This window comes from Ictalurus furcatus, chromosome 3 (genome assembly GCF_023375685.1).
Source record: "Ictalurus furcatus strain D&B chromosome 3, Billie_1.0, whole genome shotgun sequence".
Lineage (NCBI taxonomy): Eukaryota > Metazoa > Chordata > Actinopteri > Siluriformes > Ictaluridae > Ictalurus > Ictalurus furcatus.
Genome location: NC_071257.1, coordinates 7505766 through 7523641, shown reverse-complemented (window position 1 = coordinate 7523641; position 17876 = coordinate 7505766). Strand labels below are relative to the sequence as shown.

Here is a 17876-nt window from a genome sequence, read left to right as displayed (position 1 = left end):
GTAAGGTCCACTTTTGGTTCAACTTCAACTTTGGACAGATGGCCTCTCGTTATCTTCAAGCACTCTTTGATATGATGCAGAATTTATAGTTGAATCCATGAATGCAAGCTGTCCAGTCCCTGGGGCAGTGAAGCAACCCCAAACCATGACATTTCCACCACTGTACTTCACAGTTGGTATGAGGTGCTTCTCTTGAAAAGCTGTTATTGGTCTGCACCAAACATGTCTGCTGTTACTGTGGCCAAACAACTCTATATTTGATTTGTCTGTCCAGAGCACATTATTCCAAAAGGCCTGGTCTTTGCCTATATGCTCACTGGCAAACTGTAGTTTTGCAATGGCTTTTTCCTGGCACGCCTTTCATGCACTTCAAATTTGTGCAATCTCTTTCTGATTGTAGCAGCATGCACTATGACACCAACAGTTGCAAGACTTACTAGCAGATCCTGTGATGAAATTTTGAGTTCTTGGAGAATTCTTTCTGCATCAGACGGTCTGCTCTTGGCCAGTTTGCTGGGACAGCCAGTTCTGGACAAATTGGCAGTCTTTTGAAATCTGTGCCATTTGTAGATGATTACAGTGAAATATTGTATCTAAAATCAATTGAAGATCTTTTTAAATCACTTGCCAGACTCATAGGCATCCACAACCTTTTTTCCTGAAGGCGTTACAAAGCTCTTTAGATCTTGGCAACACCAGACACTAGATTTGAGAGTGGTATATTAGGATCATTATCCTGAATTTGCTGGGACGGCCAGTCAAAAGGTGGAGGAATTTGTTTTTACACAAATAGTGGCTGGTGCAATGATGTGACAGTGATTCAGCAGTACTGTTCTCCTGATCTTGAGTCATTTTTCATAAACTGCAAGCCCTTCTACTCCTCACGAGAGTTCACTTCATTCATACTGGTCGGTGCTTACATTCCACCACAAGCAAATGTGCAGGAGGCACAGCGTATGCTCGCCGACCAGATACTGTGTGACTTTAACAAAGGTAACATCACACATGAACTTTCCAAATATTCAACCTATTGAATGCCCGACCAGAGAGGAGAACATTCTGGATCACTGTTACAATACAGTAAGCAGTGCCTATTACGCCATCCCATGAGCTGCACTGGGACACTCTGACCACATCATGGTCCATCTGATTCCTGCATACAGGCAGAAATTAAAGCTCTCCAAACCTGCTGCAAGGACATCAAAGCAGTGATGCCAGGGAGGCTGTGGAGGATCTTCAGGCATGCTTGGACTGTACTGACTGGGATGTATTCAGATCTGTTACTAACAGTCTGGATGAGTACACAGAGGCTGTGACATCATACATAAGCTTCTGTGAGGATACCTGTATACCATCAAGCATCGGGATGAGTTACAACAATGACAAACCCTGCTTCACAGCCAGACTCAGACAGTTAAGGCTAGAGAAGGAAGATGCGTTCAAGAGTGGGGACAGGATCAGGTTTAAAGAGTCAAAGTACAAGTTTAGCAAGGTGGTGAGAGAAGCTAAACAGCTGTACTCTGAGAAACTACAACAGCAGTTCTCGGTCAATGACTTCTGTCTGGGAAGGGCTCCCCCTTCCGCCCGGCTAATCACTTGCATCTGGCCAACAGCTTGAACGAGTTCTACTGTCGCTTTTAAAGACAATGGGACAGTCCTGCGACCATCCTCCGCAACATCAGCCATCAGCTACAGCCCACCAGCTTCACTACAGTTGGGGCTGGGGCCTCTCCCAGCTGCACACTTCAAAGGTTCCCTCCCCTCCTCCCCCACCATAAGTATGACTTTCTCCATACTGAAGAGAGACGTTAACAGAGTCTTCAGGAGACAGAACCCCTGAAAAGCAGCTGGACCAGACTCTGTCTCTCCATCCACCCTGAAGTACTGTTAACACCTCACTGGATATATGCCATGTGCCAGTCTGCTTCAAGACCTCCACTATCATCCCCATCCCCTAAAAAACCCAGGCTCAAAGGACGTAATTACTACAGACCTGTCACCCTGACATTAGTGGTAATGAAGTCCTTTGAGCACCCCCCCCCCAAGGCTGTGTTATTTCACTTCTACTCTTCTCCCTTTACATCAACAGCTGCACCTCCAGTCACCAGTTCATTAAATTACCGAAGTTTGTGGCCGATACCACCCTCATTGGGCTCATCTCCGATGGGGATAAGTCTGCCTACAGGTGGGAGATTGACCATCTGGTGACCTGGTGCAGTCAGAACAACCTGGAGCTCAACGCTGTGAAAACAGCAGAGATGGTGGTAGACTTCAGGACAAACCTGGCCCCATCCGCTCCCATCATCCTGTGCGACTCCCCAGTCGATACTGTGGACATCTTCCACTTCCTGGGAACCATCATCACCCAGGACCTCAAGTGGGAGCTGAACATCAACTCTCTGATTAAAAAAGTGTACCAGAGGCTGTACTTCCTGTGGCAGCTGAAGAACCAAGGACAATGATGGTGCATTTTTACACCTCCATCATTGAGTCATTACTCATCTAGTCCATCACTATCTGGTACACTGCTGCCACTGCCAAAGACAAGGGCAGACTACAGCGTGACATTCAGTCTGCTAAGAAGGTAATTGGCTGCAATCTGGCACCCCTTCATGACCTGTACACTTCCAGGACCCTGAAGTGGGCAGTTAAGATTGTGGCTGACCCCTCTCACCCTGGACACAAGCATTTTGAAGCACTCCCCTCTGGCAGGAGGCTGCGCTCCATTAAGAGCAAAACCTCATGCCACAAAAACAGCTTCTTTCCATCCGCAACTAGCCTCATTACCCATGACCCACCACGGTCTCTTATCTGCCTCCATGGATATTACACATTACATTAATGAAAAACCCCATATTGTTGTTTCATGTGTGTTACATTAACGCACACAACTCAGACTGCTATACTGCACCTTCTCACTTAGCATTTTATAACTTTCTCCCTTTTATTTTCTTATTTTACCTTGCAAATGTTTAATTTATTAATATTTTTATTTCTTATATTTTACTGTTATTGTTAAGCACCAGTACCCAAGACAAATTCCTTGTACATGTAAACCCATGGTACTTGGTACATGTAAACCCGTGGTACTTCGGTGATTCTGATAAATAAGACAGGTTCTAATCAGTGGCACCCAATCTTGAACACCTGATTCTAATTTTATGGACTTGAAGGTGTGACAATTGTGATGACATGACTGTATCTCCATTTCGGTATGGTATGTGACTATGCAAATACTTGATCAAATTGTGAGAAAAGTAGACTAAGCCAGTGAGGTTTAAGACATCTTCAGACAGACTGATTGATTGCATTTACTGCTGCATTTGTTAAACTGGCTCCTCACACACTATGTGATCTTTTCAGGAAGATGCCAAGGCAAGGTTATAACGTTGTCTAAACGAAAACATTTCCATTTTGTTTTTCGTAAAATATATTTATGTTTTCATTATATAGAGATGTCAAAGTATATTTTTGGTCAAAACTTAGATTTAGCAGTAGTGAAATCCAATCCTGATTTTTATCCAGGTCACCACAGATATACAGTATACACATTCATATTCATTTACCAGACTCAATTATCAGACTCATGTGGCAGCAGCACAATGCATAAAATCATTCTGCTACAGGTATTAAGCTTTAGATTATATTCACATCTAACATCAGAATGGGGGAAAGTGTGATCTCAGTTATTCTGAACATGGCATGTTTGTTGGTGCCAGATTTTTTATTTCATGAACTAACTCTAGCTCAAATATCCACTCGTAGTCAGCAGAAAAGCATATCACAATACACATCAAACAAATCAAACCTTCAGGTGGATGAGCTACAACAGCAGGAGACCACATCAGGTTCCAGACCTGTCAGCCAAGAACAGGAATTAGAGGCTACAGTGGGCACAGGCTCACCCAAACTGGACAGCTGAAGACTGGTAAAATATTGCCCGGTCTTCTTATAATTTTTAATTGAGATGTTTTTCTGCTCAAAACAGTTGTAAAGAGTGGTTATTTGAATTACCGTAGCCTTTCTGTCAGCTCAAACCAATCTTGCCATTCTCCACTGACCTCTCTCATCAACGAGGTGTTTCTGCCTGCAGAATTGACACTTGGACTTTTTATTGTTTCGTTTTTTGCCCATTCTATGTAAAAGACGCCTTCAAAAATAGTGAAATTAAATGTTTCTCCGTTTAAAAAAGTACTATAAAGGGCAGTAAACAGTAATAAATGAAACAAAGGCAATATTTAGTGTGATGACCCTTGCTTAAAAAAAAAGTATTCTCAGGTAGAATTTGTGCAGTTTTATAAGGAAATGAACTGTAAGTTTTACTAAGCATCTTGTAGAACCAGCCAGGGGTCTTCTGGAGACTTTGACTGTTGTACTTGCTTCTTATTTTTGCAGCAAAATCCAGCAGTCTTTATTATGTTTTTTTCTCTGAAAAGTGTCTCTTACCACTTAGAGCGCTGTGAAAAAAATATTGTTTTTGTGCATATCTGATACTACATAGTTTTAGATCTTCAAATGAAATACAACATGAAACAAAGGCAACCTGAGTAAACACACAATACAATTTTTTTTTTTTTATTGAAGCAAAAAAAAAAGTTTCACCCATGTGAAAAACTAATTGACCTGTTAAACTTACAATCTGGTTGTGCCACTTTTAGCAGCAACCAAACACTTCCGATAACTGGAGATCCGACTTTCACTTACATCTAGGACTAGGGCTTACTCCTATGCTTTGGATCATTGTCTTGCTGCATAATCCAGTTGTGCTTGCATTTCAACTCACGGACTTAAGACTGGACATTCTCCTTTAGGATTTTCTGGTAGAGAGCAATATTCATGTTTCCCTCAATTATTGCAAGTTGCCCAGGCCCTGAAGCATCACACTTCCACCACCACGCTTGACCGTAGGTATGATGTTTTTGTGGAATTCTGTGTTTGGTTTATGCCAGATGTAACGGGACCCCTGTCTTCCAAACAGTTCCACTTTCAACTCATAAATCCACAGAACATTCTCCCAAAAGGTTTGAGGATCATCAAGATGTGTTTTGGCAAATTCAAATGAGCCTTAATGTTCTTCTGGGTTAGCAGTTGTTTTCGCCTCGACACTCTTCCATGGACACCATTTTTGCCCAGTGTCTTTCTGATAGTGGAGTCATGAACAGTGACATTTACTGATGCAAGAGCAGCCTGTAGATCCTTTGATGTTGTCCTTGGCTCTTTTGTGACTTGCTGGATGAGTTGTTGCTGTGCTCTTGGAGGAGTTTTGAAAGGTCGGTCACTTCTGGGAAGGTTCACTACTGTGCGAAGTTTTTCCATTTGGAGATAATGGCTCTCGCTGTGGTTCTTTTGAGTCCCAGAGCCTTTGAAATAGCTTTGTAACCCTTCCCAGACTGATGTATTTTAATCACTTTCTTCCTCACCATTTCCAGAATTTCCCTCAATTTTGGCAGTGTGTTACTGGGTAAGACCTTTTAACCAACTTCATGCTGCTGCAAAAATTCTATTTAAGTCTTGATTTGATTGAACAGGGTTTGCAGTAATCAGGCTTGGTTACATCTAGTCCAGCTGAACCCCATTATGAATGCAGTCTCATAAATTTGGGGAATTAGTAACTATGGGGGCAAAATACATTTTCAAACAGGCCCAGATGGTATTGGATAACTTTTTTCCTTCAATAAATAACTATCATTTAAAAACTGTATTTTGTGTTTACTCAGGTTGCCTTTGTTTTAACTTTTGTTATCTATTTTGTTTTAATTTCTGACAAAATTTCGTATGAGACATACACAAAAACAGAAGAAATCAGGATGGACAAATATGGTAAATCTAAGGCGCTAACACTTTTTCACAGCACTGTAATATGCTGGTTTCTTTACTGACATACAAACATATTTTCTGTAACATTTAATTTTGTGCTGGAAAACTAATGATTGAAAATCTAAAATGTTTTTGTACTGACTCAATAATGTAGAAGTTATAAAATAAAAATCTCTAACAAAGCTTGTACTAAAAAAATAGGGTGCCTAAAACTTTTGCACAATACTGTATATTCTAAAAGTAAGACTATGTCTGATCATTTCTAGAGCTGGCATATTGGAGAAGCAGATCTTTATTCTCCCAACAATCTTTCTCCTACTCAATCAGGAAAACTTGAAAACACACATACTGTACCTGTTAGGTCTTGCTCATCCATCCTGTAGCTGGCAGATTTCATGGCCATCTCTAGCACGCGGACACAGCCATCATCTGAGGCCAGAACCACCTTATCTGATGTACACCAATCAATGTCCAGGATACGGTAACTCACATTCCGGCCCATTCTGATACTGCTCACCATCTGCACCTGCAGGAGTGTGTAAATCGGCATTGAAATAATAATTTCTCACAAACAAAAAAAGAAAGAAAAAAATCCACACAGTAATAACAATTTTTTGCTCGAATGCGATCATTGAAGTTGTTTTATTTTTGGTATTTCTTGTAATATGATCTTGAAAATCATCAGAGGTTGACAGACCGCAGCCTAATTTGGACAAAATCATCTCAGCATCAATTATCAATTAGTGTGCATCAATTATTAGTAAAAAAATACTGAAAGTTTGAAAATGATTAAAATATTGTACATCATTAGCATTAAATACTAAAAAAATTTTTTATATGCGACTAAATCACTAGGATTGTATTTTTTCTTTTTTTGACGAGCATCAGCATCCTGTGACATCCGGTTGCTATATTCAGTGTGAAGGCTGGTGTGTTTGTGTATGTGTGTGTGTGTGTCAGACTAAAGCCACATTGTCAAAAGAGCAGTGATGTGTTTCCACTGTCTTCCTGGAGACTTTTTGTGTGTGTGTGTGTGTGTGTGTGTGTGTGTGTGTGTGTGTGTACATTGACAGCCTGGCACGGTCCTCTAGAGAGGATGTCTCTACAGACTAATGAGTCCTGAGACTTCTTTTCCACAGTCGCAGCCAAAAAATACAGAACCGGTGAGACATTTTGTGCACGTCTGATTGCTTTCATATACAAATTCGCTCTCAAAACAGCCTCAGTTCTTCATGGCACGGATTCCACAAGGTGTTGGAAACATTCCTTTGTGATTCTGGTCCATGATTGCATCACATAATTGCTGTAGATTTGAAGCTGCACATTCATGCTGAGTTTCCATATCCCAAAAATGATCTACTGGATTCAGATGTGGTGACTGAAGAGGCCACTGAAATGCACTGAACTCATGTTCATGGAACCAGTGCTTTGTGACATGCTGCGTATTCACGCTGGAGGTAGCCATTATAAGAGGTGTAAATTGTGACCATAAAGGGATGCACATGGTCAGCAACATTACTCAGACAGGATGTAGCAGTTACACACTGCTCGACTGGAATTTTGGACCTGAATGTATACCAAAAAAATATTCTCCGCACCACCAGCCTGAACTGTTGACACAAAGTAGGTTGGGTTGATGGATTCATGCTGTTGGGGTCAAACTCTGCCCCTACCATCTGCATGTCATCGCAGAAATTGAGATTCATTAGACCAGGCTACGCTTTTTTCCAGTCACCACCTGAATGGTTTACTGTGACCCCGTGACCTTTGTAGCCTCAGATTTCTGTTGCTGTAGCCCATCCACTGCAAGGTTCAGTGTGTTGTTTACTTTGAGATGCCTTTCTGCTCACCACGGTTGTAAAGCGTACCTATTCTATGGGATCACATTTGTGGCAAAAGTATCGGACGTAACTTTTCAAGAAACAAACAAAGATATACAATGAGAAAGAAACTGGAAACAGTGAACTCAGTGGCAAAAATTTAACATTGTCTTCAAATGAACAGCATTCTTTGTTAACAGTTCTCTAAGCTTCATTTTCTCTAATCATGGTTTACACTGCTAGAATTTTCGTTTATGCTTTCAAAGTTTTTGTTTATACTCTGCAAGTTTACATTTGACATTCTGGCACAAATCTCAAGTGTGGGTGGGGCTTAACAGCGCTTTACTCTCATCGACTAGTGAGATTTGGATCGACAGCTCCCTGACCAGGAAGTAGAGACTTCAGTGGCGTGAATTTTGGAGAGCGTTCTGGATGCACTTCTCTGTGTAGTTATAGTATTTGTACTTTGTAGTGGAATTTACTTACTTACTTAGTCAGTATATTAGTTCAGAATTAATATTTGAGATTATTTTTTTCAAGATGATGCTCTCAGGAGCGGCACAGAGCGGTGCCGTTGACATCAGCATCATCCTCAGCTGAACACTCTTAGGCACTAGGCATTAGGAGTGTTAGGAACACTTGAGCTGTAAATCACTGTTAAGCCCCGCCCACAGGTGAGATTTGTGCCAGAATGGCGAACGTAAACTTGCGGAGCATAAATTAAAAGTTTAAACATGTACTTTTCTTTGCATAGTACTGTATATATAATTTTCACATACGCAAATTTTACCTGAAACCTAACATAATTGAGCCGAATTGAACTTCTAGTGTAAAATTCCCTCTTGGCTTTTTATCTACAAATGGTTTGCAGGATTAGGTAAGGCTACAGATAGATACGATAGATACAGATAGGATGCAGACTTCAGTTTTAACTGAATCAATTCCAGAGAAAATGGGGTCAATTTCCTGTATAAAACACAAGCCAATAATCTGTTTCTATTTTCTATTCAACTCACATAATTAAAGTTCTTTTTTTGTCCATGAGAAGAGTTGAACATCCTTTGAACTTTTTTTTTGTTTTTAACCATGTGTAACCTTTCAGTATGTACTACTGAAAGGACTCCATTATCATTCATAAGCCACCTGCAATTGCTTTCAACTATATAATATGTCTACCTTAAGGCTCTCCTCCAGGAAATCTGATGCATACAAAACGAGAAAGTGGAGAAGCTGAAAGCAACTGCTAACAACATCCAAACTCTAACAAGCTGAAATGAACAAAATGGAAAAATATCTTCTACAAAGCTTTTAGGGGACCCAGAAAAGAATAAAAAATTTACTACCAGGTGGGTAGAACAATCAATATCACTAAATTTTCGCTGTACAAGCAGTCTTCCTGACCTGAATTCAGCAAAAGAGCTGCCTTTGTTGTAAATTGCACTTTCCTTACTTCAGGCATTGCCTCTTACCTTTAGTTATGCTGTACACAAAGACATAGCTGTTCTTTCTTGATGAAAGGATTCAGAGCTTCTCCAACTGTGCAGTCAGGGAACGCTTTAATTATAACATACAGCAAATTTCACAGAACCCCTCGGTAGAGATTTATTTCATAAACATAATTCAACTAGGACTGGGCAATAGGACAGTATAATATCCATATTGTGATGTCACTTTATGTTATTTTCTGAAGTGTCATGATATACTTCTATAACATTTTAAAATGCTTTAATATTTTTTTGTTTGTTTTTGTTTTTAATCTGTAAAATTTGTAAAATATTAAACATTATTACTGTTTTTATACAGATTGTGATGCATATCGTATAGTAGAAATCTCTTGTGTATTATATTGTGAAATGGTATTTTTGTCACATTGCCCACATTTACAGTAAATCCAACTATTTAAATAACTGGGTACAATTACAGCTAATAACTGTAAGAGCTCAATAATAAACAAAATCACGGACCCACTGACTATGCTTCAAGGACCTCTGGACACCATTTTAAGAAACCCCTGATGTAAATACAACAAATCAACATGGATTTACAATCATCGAGTAATCACCGCCACTTAAAACTTTATAAAATTCATTTTCAAATCATCAGAAATGTTAAATAAATTATTTCCTCAAAATGCTAAAATGGTTTGCACTGTTACTAAGTTTCTAACCACGTTTTTATTCCAATGCTAACACCTAAGATCTGGAGATGGCTATGTGGATATGTCTGATCTAAACATCCTCGACTCCCTGCAAGCTTCCGCTGCCAAATTAAGAAAAACAACAGAGGTGTGTTTGCATGTACAATATTCGTGTCGTGTCAGTCAACCTCTCCCACATCCACAGCACAAAATAAATCAGCAGATAAAATGGAAAACTATGTCAAATCTGGTATTGAGTACGCATTTCAGGTCAGTATCAGCCTTGATTGAATTATCTATAAGGTTTGTGTTGTTTCGCAGGAAGGAAAGAGAACTGAAGCTTACCTCTTTGGTGTCCCACACCTCAGCTCCGTCAGTGTACATCACCAGTAGCTTTTGATTGCCCTTTCCAGGAGCGAAACGGATCTTCTTTACCCATCCTCGGTGTGTGGGAATACCACTAACATAAAAAAAGCAAACAAGAAAGCCTTGGCATTGAAACTGATGTACTAAATATTCATGTACTATAATACGAATAGTGATTTTTCATGCCCACTGCACAACACACAAACACATCACACATTATGAGCAATAGACTGACTTTGTTTTTGCAAGCATGTAACACAATCAAATGGTCACACTTTGTTCCAAAAGCAATTCAAGCCAACATATTCACAAATCATTTTGTTTCTGAAGAGATCCATATTTAGGAATACCATGTCTTTTAACTAGGTCATGATGCAATGCTTCATAATCTGTGCATGAGCTTTCTTTGTTTTTTTCACCCACCATCTTATATACAGTGTTCAAACTGAAAACAATAAAGAAATGTAAACTGAATAAATGCAAACACACTCCTACCGGGACAGACGGGCCTTCAGATCCCAGAAATTCAGATTTCCATCCACATCTCCTAGTACTAGCGTGTCTCCCTTCCATGCGATGCAGGCGATGCTGCCCATGCTCCCCTACAATATACAGCAGATTCAATTCAGAATGTTTGTATACAATCTCCTCCAAAAGTATTGGAATGGCAAGGCCAATACTTTTGTTTTTGCTATACACTGATGGCATTTGGGTTTGAGATATAAAAAAAGATGAATATATGAGACGATAGATCAGAATTTCAGCTTCATTTCCTGATCTTTACATTTAAATGTGTTGAACAACTTAGAACAGTGGTTTTCAAAGTGGGGGCCGCGACCCCCTTGGGGGCCACCAGGGGGCCTCAACAATTTGGTGTGAAATATAAATAAATACATGATTCTCGCTCTCAGACAACCACACACACACAATCAATTCCTAATGTAATGTAAAGATCAAAGAGGTAATTATTAATAAAAAAAAGGGGGATATATTCAGAAGTCTGTATTTTTAATGTGTTTTAAAGACATCTTGAAAAAGGGGGGCCTCAGTCAAATGTTAATGCCATTTGGGGGGCCTTGCCCTGGAAAAGTTTGGGAACCCCTGACTTAGAACATGGCATTTTTTGTTTGAACCCACTCATTTTTCAAGTGAATATTGGAATATGCGACTGAGAAGTGTTTCTTGTTGTCCAGGTGTGCCCTGTTAAATTGATTGTTTAAACACTAAAAAGCTCTGACTGTCTAATCTTGGTTTGAGCCCTGGGTTTCACGTGTGAAGACTGTATTTGTTGTTTAAAAGGATAAACCAACATGACGATCAGAGAGCTGTCTATAGGAGCCATTTTGAGGCTGAGAAAAGAGGGAGAATTGATCTGAACCACTGCACAAGCACTGGGCATATCCAATACAACAATTTGGAATGTCCTGAAAAAGAAAGAAACCACTGGTGTACTAACAACCAGACATGGAGCAGGTTGGCCAAGGACTACAGCAGCAGTTGATGACAGAAACATTGTCAGAGCTTTGAAGATAAATCCCAAAAGAGTCAGTGACCAAAAAAAAAAAAAAACATTCACCAACAACCTCCACAGGGCATGGTTGAAGGTATCACAATCCACCTTCTGAAGAAGACTTCCAGAGATACCACAAGATGCAAACCACTCATCAGCAGTAAAAATCAGAAAAACCGATTGGAATTAGCAAAGAAATACAGAGATGAGCCACAAAATATCTGGAACCAATATTAACCTCTAATGAATGAAAAGGCAGAAGTGTGGAGAAAGAAAGGATCTGCTCATCATCCAAAACATACAAGCTCTTTGGTCGAGCAAGGTGGAGGTAGTAGTTCCATTGCTTGGGATTGCATGACTACTTCTGGAACAGGCTCACTAATCTTTATTAATGATGTAACCCCTAATGGTAGCAGCAGAATGAATTCAGAAGTCTACAGAAACATTCTGTCTGCCAATTTATAGAGAAAAGCATCCAATCGAATTAGGATTAACATTATCATGCATAAACTAAATACTGGCCATGCCCCTTTCCAATACTTTTGAAGGGGACTGTATGTGTATATCTCACAAACCCAGTCATGTATAGTATTTATGAAAACATACATCCATATTAAACTGCATTTGTACACTGCTTGTTCAAAAGAAGAACTAAAGCATGGAAATGGGATCTAGCTAGGAGGTCTGACTTGACACTTGGTAGATCATTAATTCTTTTAGAAAGCAAAGATCACAAACTGCACAGCGGTGGGTTTCAATTTGTTTGTTTATTACCATCATTTTCCTTGGGATGAAAAGAGCAACACGCATGAAGGGGCATTGGTTTACCTCCGCTGCACTCATTATCATGCACAAATGTGTCATTAAACACTGCAGTCACATCTGCTGCTGGGACAATCTTACTCCTCTTTATTAACTGATGCAGCTATGCAGATGTCTAGTTTTTATTTTTTTTTATATTTTTTTTTAGCTTTTTAAAAATATAGCATTGGGTTTTTTATGGATTTATTTGGTTTAAGATACTGCTACTACAGGTACTTGTAGTGTTACTATTGACAAAGTTCTTGCATAGCTAATTTTATTTTAAATATCTGTTTCAGAGTAAGACCAAGTGTTCCAAAGTTTTGGGACAGTGACTTCATGGAGCACAATTCTTGACTGTTGTATATGCTCATTAGGAACACCATACTAATACTGGGAGGGAATGCCCCTTGCTCTCAAAAGAGCCAAAATCCTTTGTTTCATGCAAACATTCCTATGAGGCCATAAAGGAATGCATGTTGTCAGCAACAACAGTCAGATCGGTTGTGGCATCAAAGTAAATGATGCTTGATTGGTATTAAGGGGTCCAATGTGCAGCAAGAAAACATTACACTATTACACCACCACCAGCCTGAACTGTTGACACAAGGCAGGCTGGGTCCATGGACTTCGCTGTTGACACCAAATTCTGACCCAACCAGAAATCAAGAATCATTAGACTGGCCGATGCTTTTTCCAAAATTCACCTGTCTGGTTTGTGGTGAGCCTGTACCCACTGAAGCCTCAGATTCCTGTTTCCCGTTCCTCAGATTCATGTTTAGCCAGTCTCAAGGTTTGATGTGTTGTGAAATGCTTTTCTCGTCACCATGTTTGTAAAGAGTGATTACTTGAGTTATCTTCACCTTCCTGTCAACTTAAACTAGTCTGGCCATTCTCCTCTGACCTCCTTCATCAACATCGCCTGCAGAACTGCTGTTCACTGGGATGTGTTCTGCTTTTTGCACAAATTCTACAGACTCTGGGTTTGAAAATTCCAGGAGATTTTCTGAAATATGCAAACCAGCCATCTGGCACCAGCAACCACACCACAGTCAAAGTCACGAAGAACACATTTTTACCCCCCATTCTTATGTTTGCTGTGAACAATTAACTGAAGCTCTTGACCTGTATCTGCATGATTTTATGCATTGTGCTGCTGCTGCATGATTGGATAATGAGCAATGGGAATTTATACTAGTTTAATTAAAATTTTACTGTACACTGGAACTAATAAATGAATAAATAACCTAAAACTAGCACAAGAATACTATTAAACTAGTTCTGCAATATACTGTGCCTGAAATCTTCTTTGCAAAGGTTTCTGATTTCAGACTCCTTTTGCACCGATGCTTCATTAGATAGAAATTATTTGGTCTGCTCCAAATTTTTTATGATAACACACTGCTTTTTTTGATGACCTGCTGTCAGCAAGGGCTTGTTCTTGCTCTGTCAGAGCCTGTGAGAATTTTAGCGCATTTCTGTACAACATTAGTTTTCCTCAGTTGAACTGGTCTTTACTGATTTCGCAGGTATATATACACACCATTTCATTTGTATACCATACAGTCGATAACTCTTCACGCATGCTGACTGACTTATTACTTACTTGCTCATCTCAAGGCTCCTATTCACAGTATGCATGAAAATGTTATTGTCATACTGTAAGAACAAATTAAAAGCAGGTTATAAAAAATAAGGGGGGAAAAAAGACAATTCTGTACAAGTGTAAAAAAAAAAAAAAAAAAAAAATTTCCCCCATAATATTTTTGGAGCACAAACATCTTTTGATATCTTTACACCAGACACCAAGGGGAAAATGGGCTACACAACACAAATGAGGCATCAAAAATAAAGCAATGAAAATAAAAGAAAAACCCTGGGGATACCATAAGCCGACTTTCATGCCATACAGACATGAAAAAAAAAATGCAGCTTAGTGGTAGTGTATCCAGACAATGGGATTTAAATTATTGAATGCTTCACCACTCATCTGAAGTGCTGTGAATTATCTGCCATTTAAACCTCTGTGCACAGGGGTGGACAAATCATTAATTCATTAAGCAGTTTTCCAGGCAAGAGAAAGCGGCAATGTGCTTAAACTTGGATAAAAAGGCAACTAACTTAATTTATCTCAAAACATTAACAGGAGCTAAATAAGTGCATTTATACAGACTGTTGAACATGAACAAGTAATTGAATCTCTGGGAGTGGTGACTTTATGCAGCCAAGGCTTTAATCCTCTCCTGATGTTGAAGCATCACATTTGTGTCCTCAACAAAAAACCCCAATTTTTTAAACTGAAAATTTCTATAGTGCTTTCTTGTTACATGTAAACAAGTTGTTTAAATCTGAGTAGCATCCTCAGGTGACTGTGTGCTGGGCTAGCATTAAATGGTAAATGGTCTGCATTTATATAGAGCTTTTATCCAAAGTGCTTTACACTGTGTCTCACTCACCCGTTCACACACACACACTCACACAGCAATGGTAGCAGAGCTGCCATGCAAGGCGCTAACTTGCTATCGGGAGCAACTTGGGGTTCAGTGTCTTGCCCAAGGACACTTCAGTGTCTTGCCCAAGGACACTTCGGTATGTTGAGTCATGTGGGCCGGGAATCGAACCGCCAACCCTACGATTAGTGGACAACCCGCTCTACCACCTGAGCCACAGCCACCCTAGAGTTATGTCATATCATTTATTTTTGCTGTCTTTTGTCACTGTTTCCCCATTTCTTATTCTGGAAAAATTGCAGAGGTGATTCAACCATAGATTTTGGAGGGGTCTTTGTTCAATTTTGTCTGAGGTGTCTCAGTAACCAGGGATGACCGGTTTCAGCAAAATTTATAGTCCAACTACACCTTAAAAATCAAACAAAAGACCTGACACAAGTCACTGTCTGACCAGGGGGCTTTCTGTGAGCGCGCACAGACAGCCGCCTCATCATGCGGGTGCCAAATGGACTCTATGCACGATTGCTTCCGAGATTTGTCTCACCCAACTCGGTTACATCTGCTGCCATACCCAAAGCTGTTTTCACTATTGGCGATAACTGTGTGAAGATGGTGCAGGAGAGTATGACATATTACACTTGCTGTTTAAAAGAGCTTCCCCAGATTACCGTGAATGACGTTAATCGTATTGTGAAGCAGTCAGCTGTTACACCCAACAGTAAGAAGAACAAAGGGGTTCAAATTATATATTTCGAGTTACATCGACAACTTTGAGGGTGAGTACTCTCATGCTATATCCGACTAGCGAATCTAGCTGTCTGACAGTTCATACCCGTCTTTGCATTCCTTGTATTTATTTATCTAATTAAAATTTACTTCATACAGTAAATTATCTGCACTTGCATTCACATCCTCCTCCAATCCATGACAATTTGAGTACATGGTTGACTGTAATGGTACCTTTTTGAGTATAATTAAATCATAGTACATTTATTTGAGGTTTTTTAATAAAAAAAAAACCAAAAACAAAACATTAACCTTAATTACATTTAATTTTAATCACGGTTGCAGAGTAAAGAAATATAAAGATGCATTTAAACATGGAAGACTAGTGTCTTCCCGCTGGTGATTCTTTAAATTTCTGGAAGCTATTACTGGAGAGATAGAGATATATATATATATAATCTCCCAGAGGGAGGGCCCGACTGCGAGCGCCTGGTGGCTGGGTTTGCCACAGAGCCCAGCCGGGCAAAGCTCGAAAAAGCAACGTGGCCCCCCCTCTCCATCTTATGGGCCCACCACTTGTGGGGTGAACTGTGGGGGTCGGGTGCGCTGCTACACGGGTGGCAGTGAAGGTCAGGGGCCTCGATGGAGCAGACTCGGGCAGCAGAGGCTGGCTCTGGGGATGTGGAACGTCACCTCTCTGTGGGGAAAGGAAATGGAACTTGTGCGGGAGGTGGAGCGCTACCAGTTAGTTCTGGTGGGGCTTACCTCTACACACAGCCTCGGTTCGCTGAGCAAGTACTCCTGGATAGGGGATGGACTCTATTCTACTCTGGAGTTGACCAGGGTGTGAAATGCTGGGCGGGTGTGGGGATACTCACAAGTCCCCGATTGAGCGCTGTTACGTTGGAGTTTACCCCGGTGGATGAGAGGGTTGCCTCCTAATGCCTACGGGTTTGGGGGGGGGGAGGGGGACTCTGAATGTTGTCTGTCCATATGCACCGAACACCAGTTCAGAGTACTCGGCCTTCTTGGAGACTCTGAACGGAGTCCTGTATGGGGCACCAGTAGGGGACTGCATAGTTCTGCTGGGAGACTTCCAATGATGGAGATACGTGGAGAGGCGTGATTGGGAGGAACGGCCTCCCTGATCTAAACCCGAGCGGGCGTTTGTTGTTGGACTTCTGTACTAGTCATGGACTGTCTATGACAAATACCATGTTCGAACATAAGGAGGCTCATAAGTGTATGTGGTACCAGAGCAACCTAGGCCGAAGGTTGATGATCGATTTTGTAATCGTATCATCTGATCTGAGGCCGCATGTTCTGGACACTCGGGTGAAGAGAGGGGCAGAGCTGTCAACTGATCACCATCTGGTGGTGAGTTGGGTCAAGGGGTGGGGAAGACTCTGGACAGACCTGGAAAGCCCAAACGGGTAGTGCGGGTGAACTGGGAACATCTGGAGGAGGCCCCTGTATGTGAGATCTTCAACTCACACCTCCAGCTGAGTTTTTCTGGCACCCCTGTGGAGGTTGGGGGCATTGAGCCTGAGTGGGCAATGTTCAAAGCCTCCATTGCTGAAGCTGCAGCGGAGAGGTCTTAGGTGCCTCAAGGGGCGGTAACCCTCGAACATCGTGGTGGACACCGGTGGTCAGGGAAGCCGTCCGACTGAAGAAGGAGGCCTTCCGGGATCTGTTATCCCGGAGGATTCCGGAGGCAGTTGCAAGGTACCGACAGGCCCGAAGGGCTGCAGCCTCTGCCATGAAAGAGGCAGAGCAGTGAGTGTGGGAGAAGTTCGGAGAGGACATGGAGAAGGACTTTAGGTCGGCACCAAGGTGTTTCTGGAAAACCATCCGCCACCTCAGGAAGGGGAAAAGGGGAACCATCCAAGCTGCGTACAGTAAGGATGGGATAATGTTGACTTCAACTGAGGAAGTAATTGCACGGTGGAAGGAACATTTTGAGAAACTCCTGAATCCGACTAACACGCCCTCTATGGTAGAGGCAGAGGTGGAGGCTAATGGGGGATCATCGTCAATTTCCCTGGTGGAGGAAACTGAGGTAGTCAAACAACTACACAGTGGCAAAGCCCCGGGGATTGATGAGATCTGTCCAGAAATGCTGAAAGCTCTGGGTGTGGAGGGGATGTCTTGGATGACACGCCTCTTTAACATTGCGTGGAAGTCGGGGACAGTGCCCAAGGAGTGGCAGACCGAGGTGGTGGTTCCCCTGTTCAAAATGGGGGACCAGA

At 41.2% G+C, this 17876-nt stretch overlaps 1 protein-coding gene across 1 annotated transcript in view; it reads right to left on the bottom strand.

Annotated features, from left to right (window-relative positions):
- The window catches only part of wdr11 (WD repeat domain 11), a 132182-nt gene that overhangs the window by 26738 nt on the left and 87568 nt on the right, over positions 1 to 17876 (bottom strand). Inside the window, exons 17-19 of the mRNA XM_053620578.1 lie at positions 10636 to 10742; positions 10120 to 10234; positions 6172 to 6343 (exon numbers count right to left, since the gene is read on the bottom strand). Of these exons, the coding sequence (XP_053476553.1) occupies positions 6172 to 6343; positions 10120 to 10234; positions 10636 to 10742 (394 nt within the window). The remainder of the gene's footprint in view (positions 1 to 6171; positions 6344 to 10119; positions 10235 to 10635; positions 10743 to 17876) is intronic.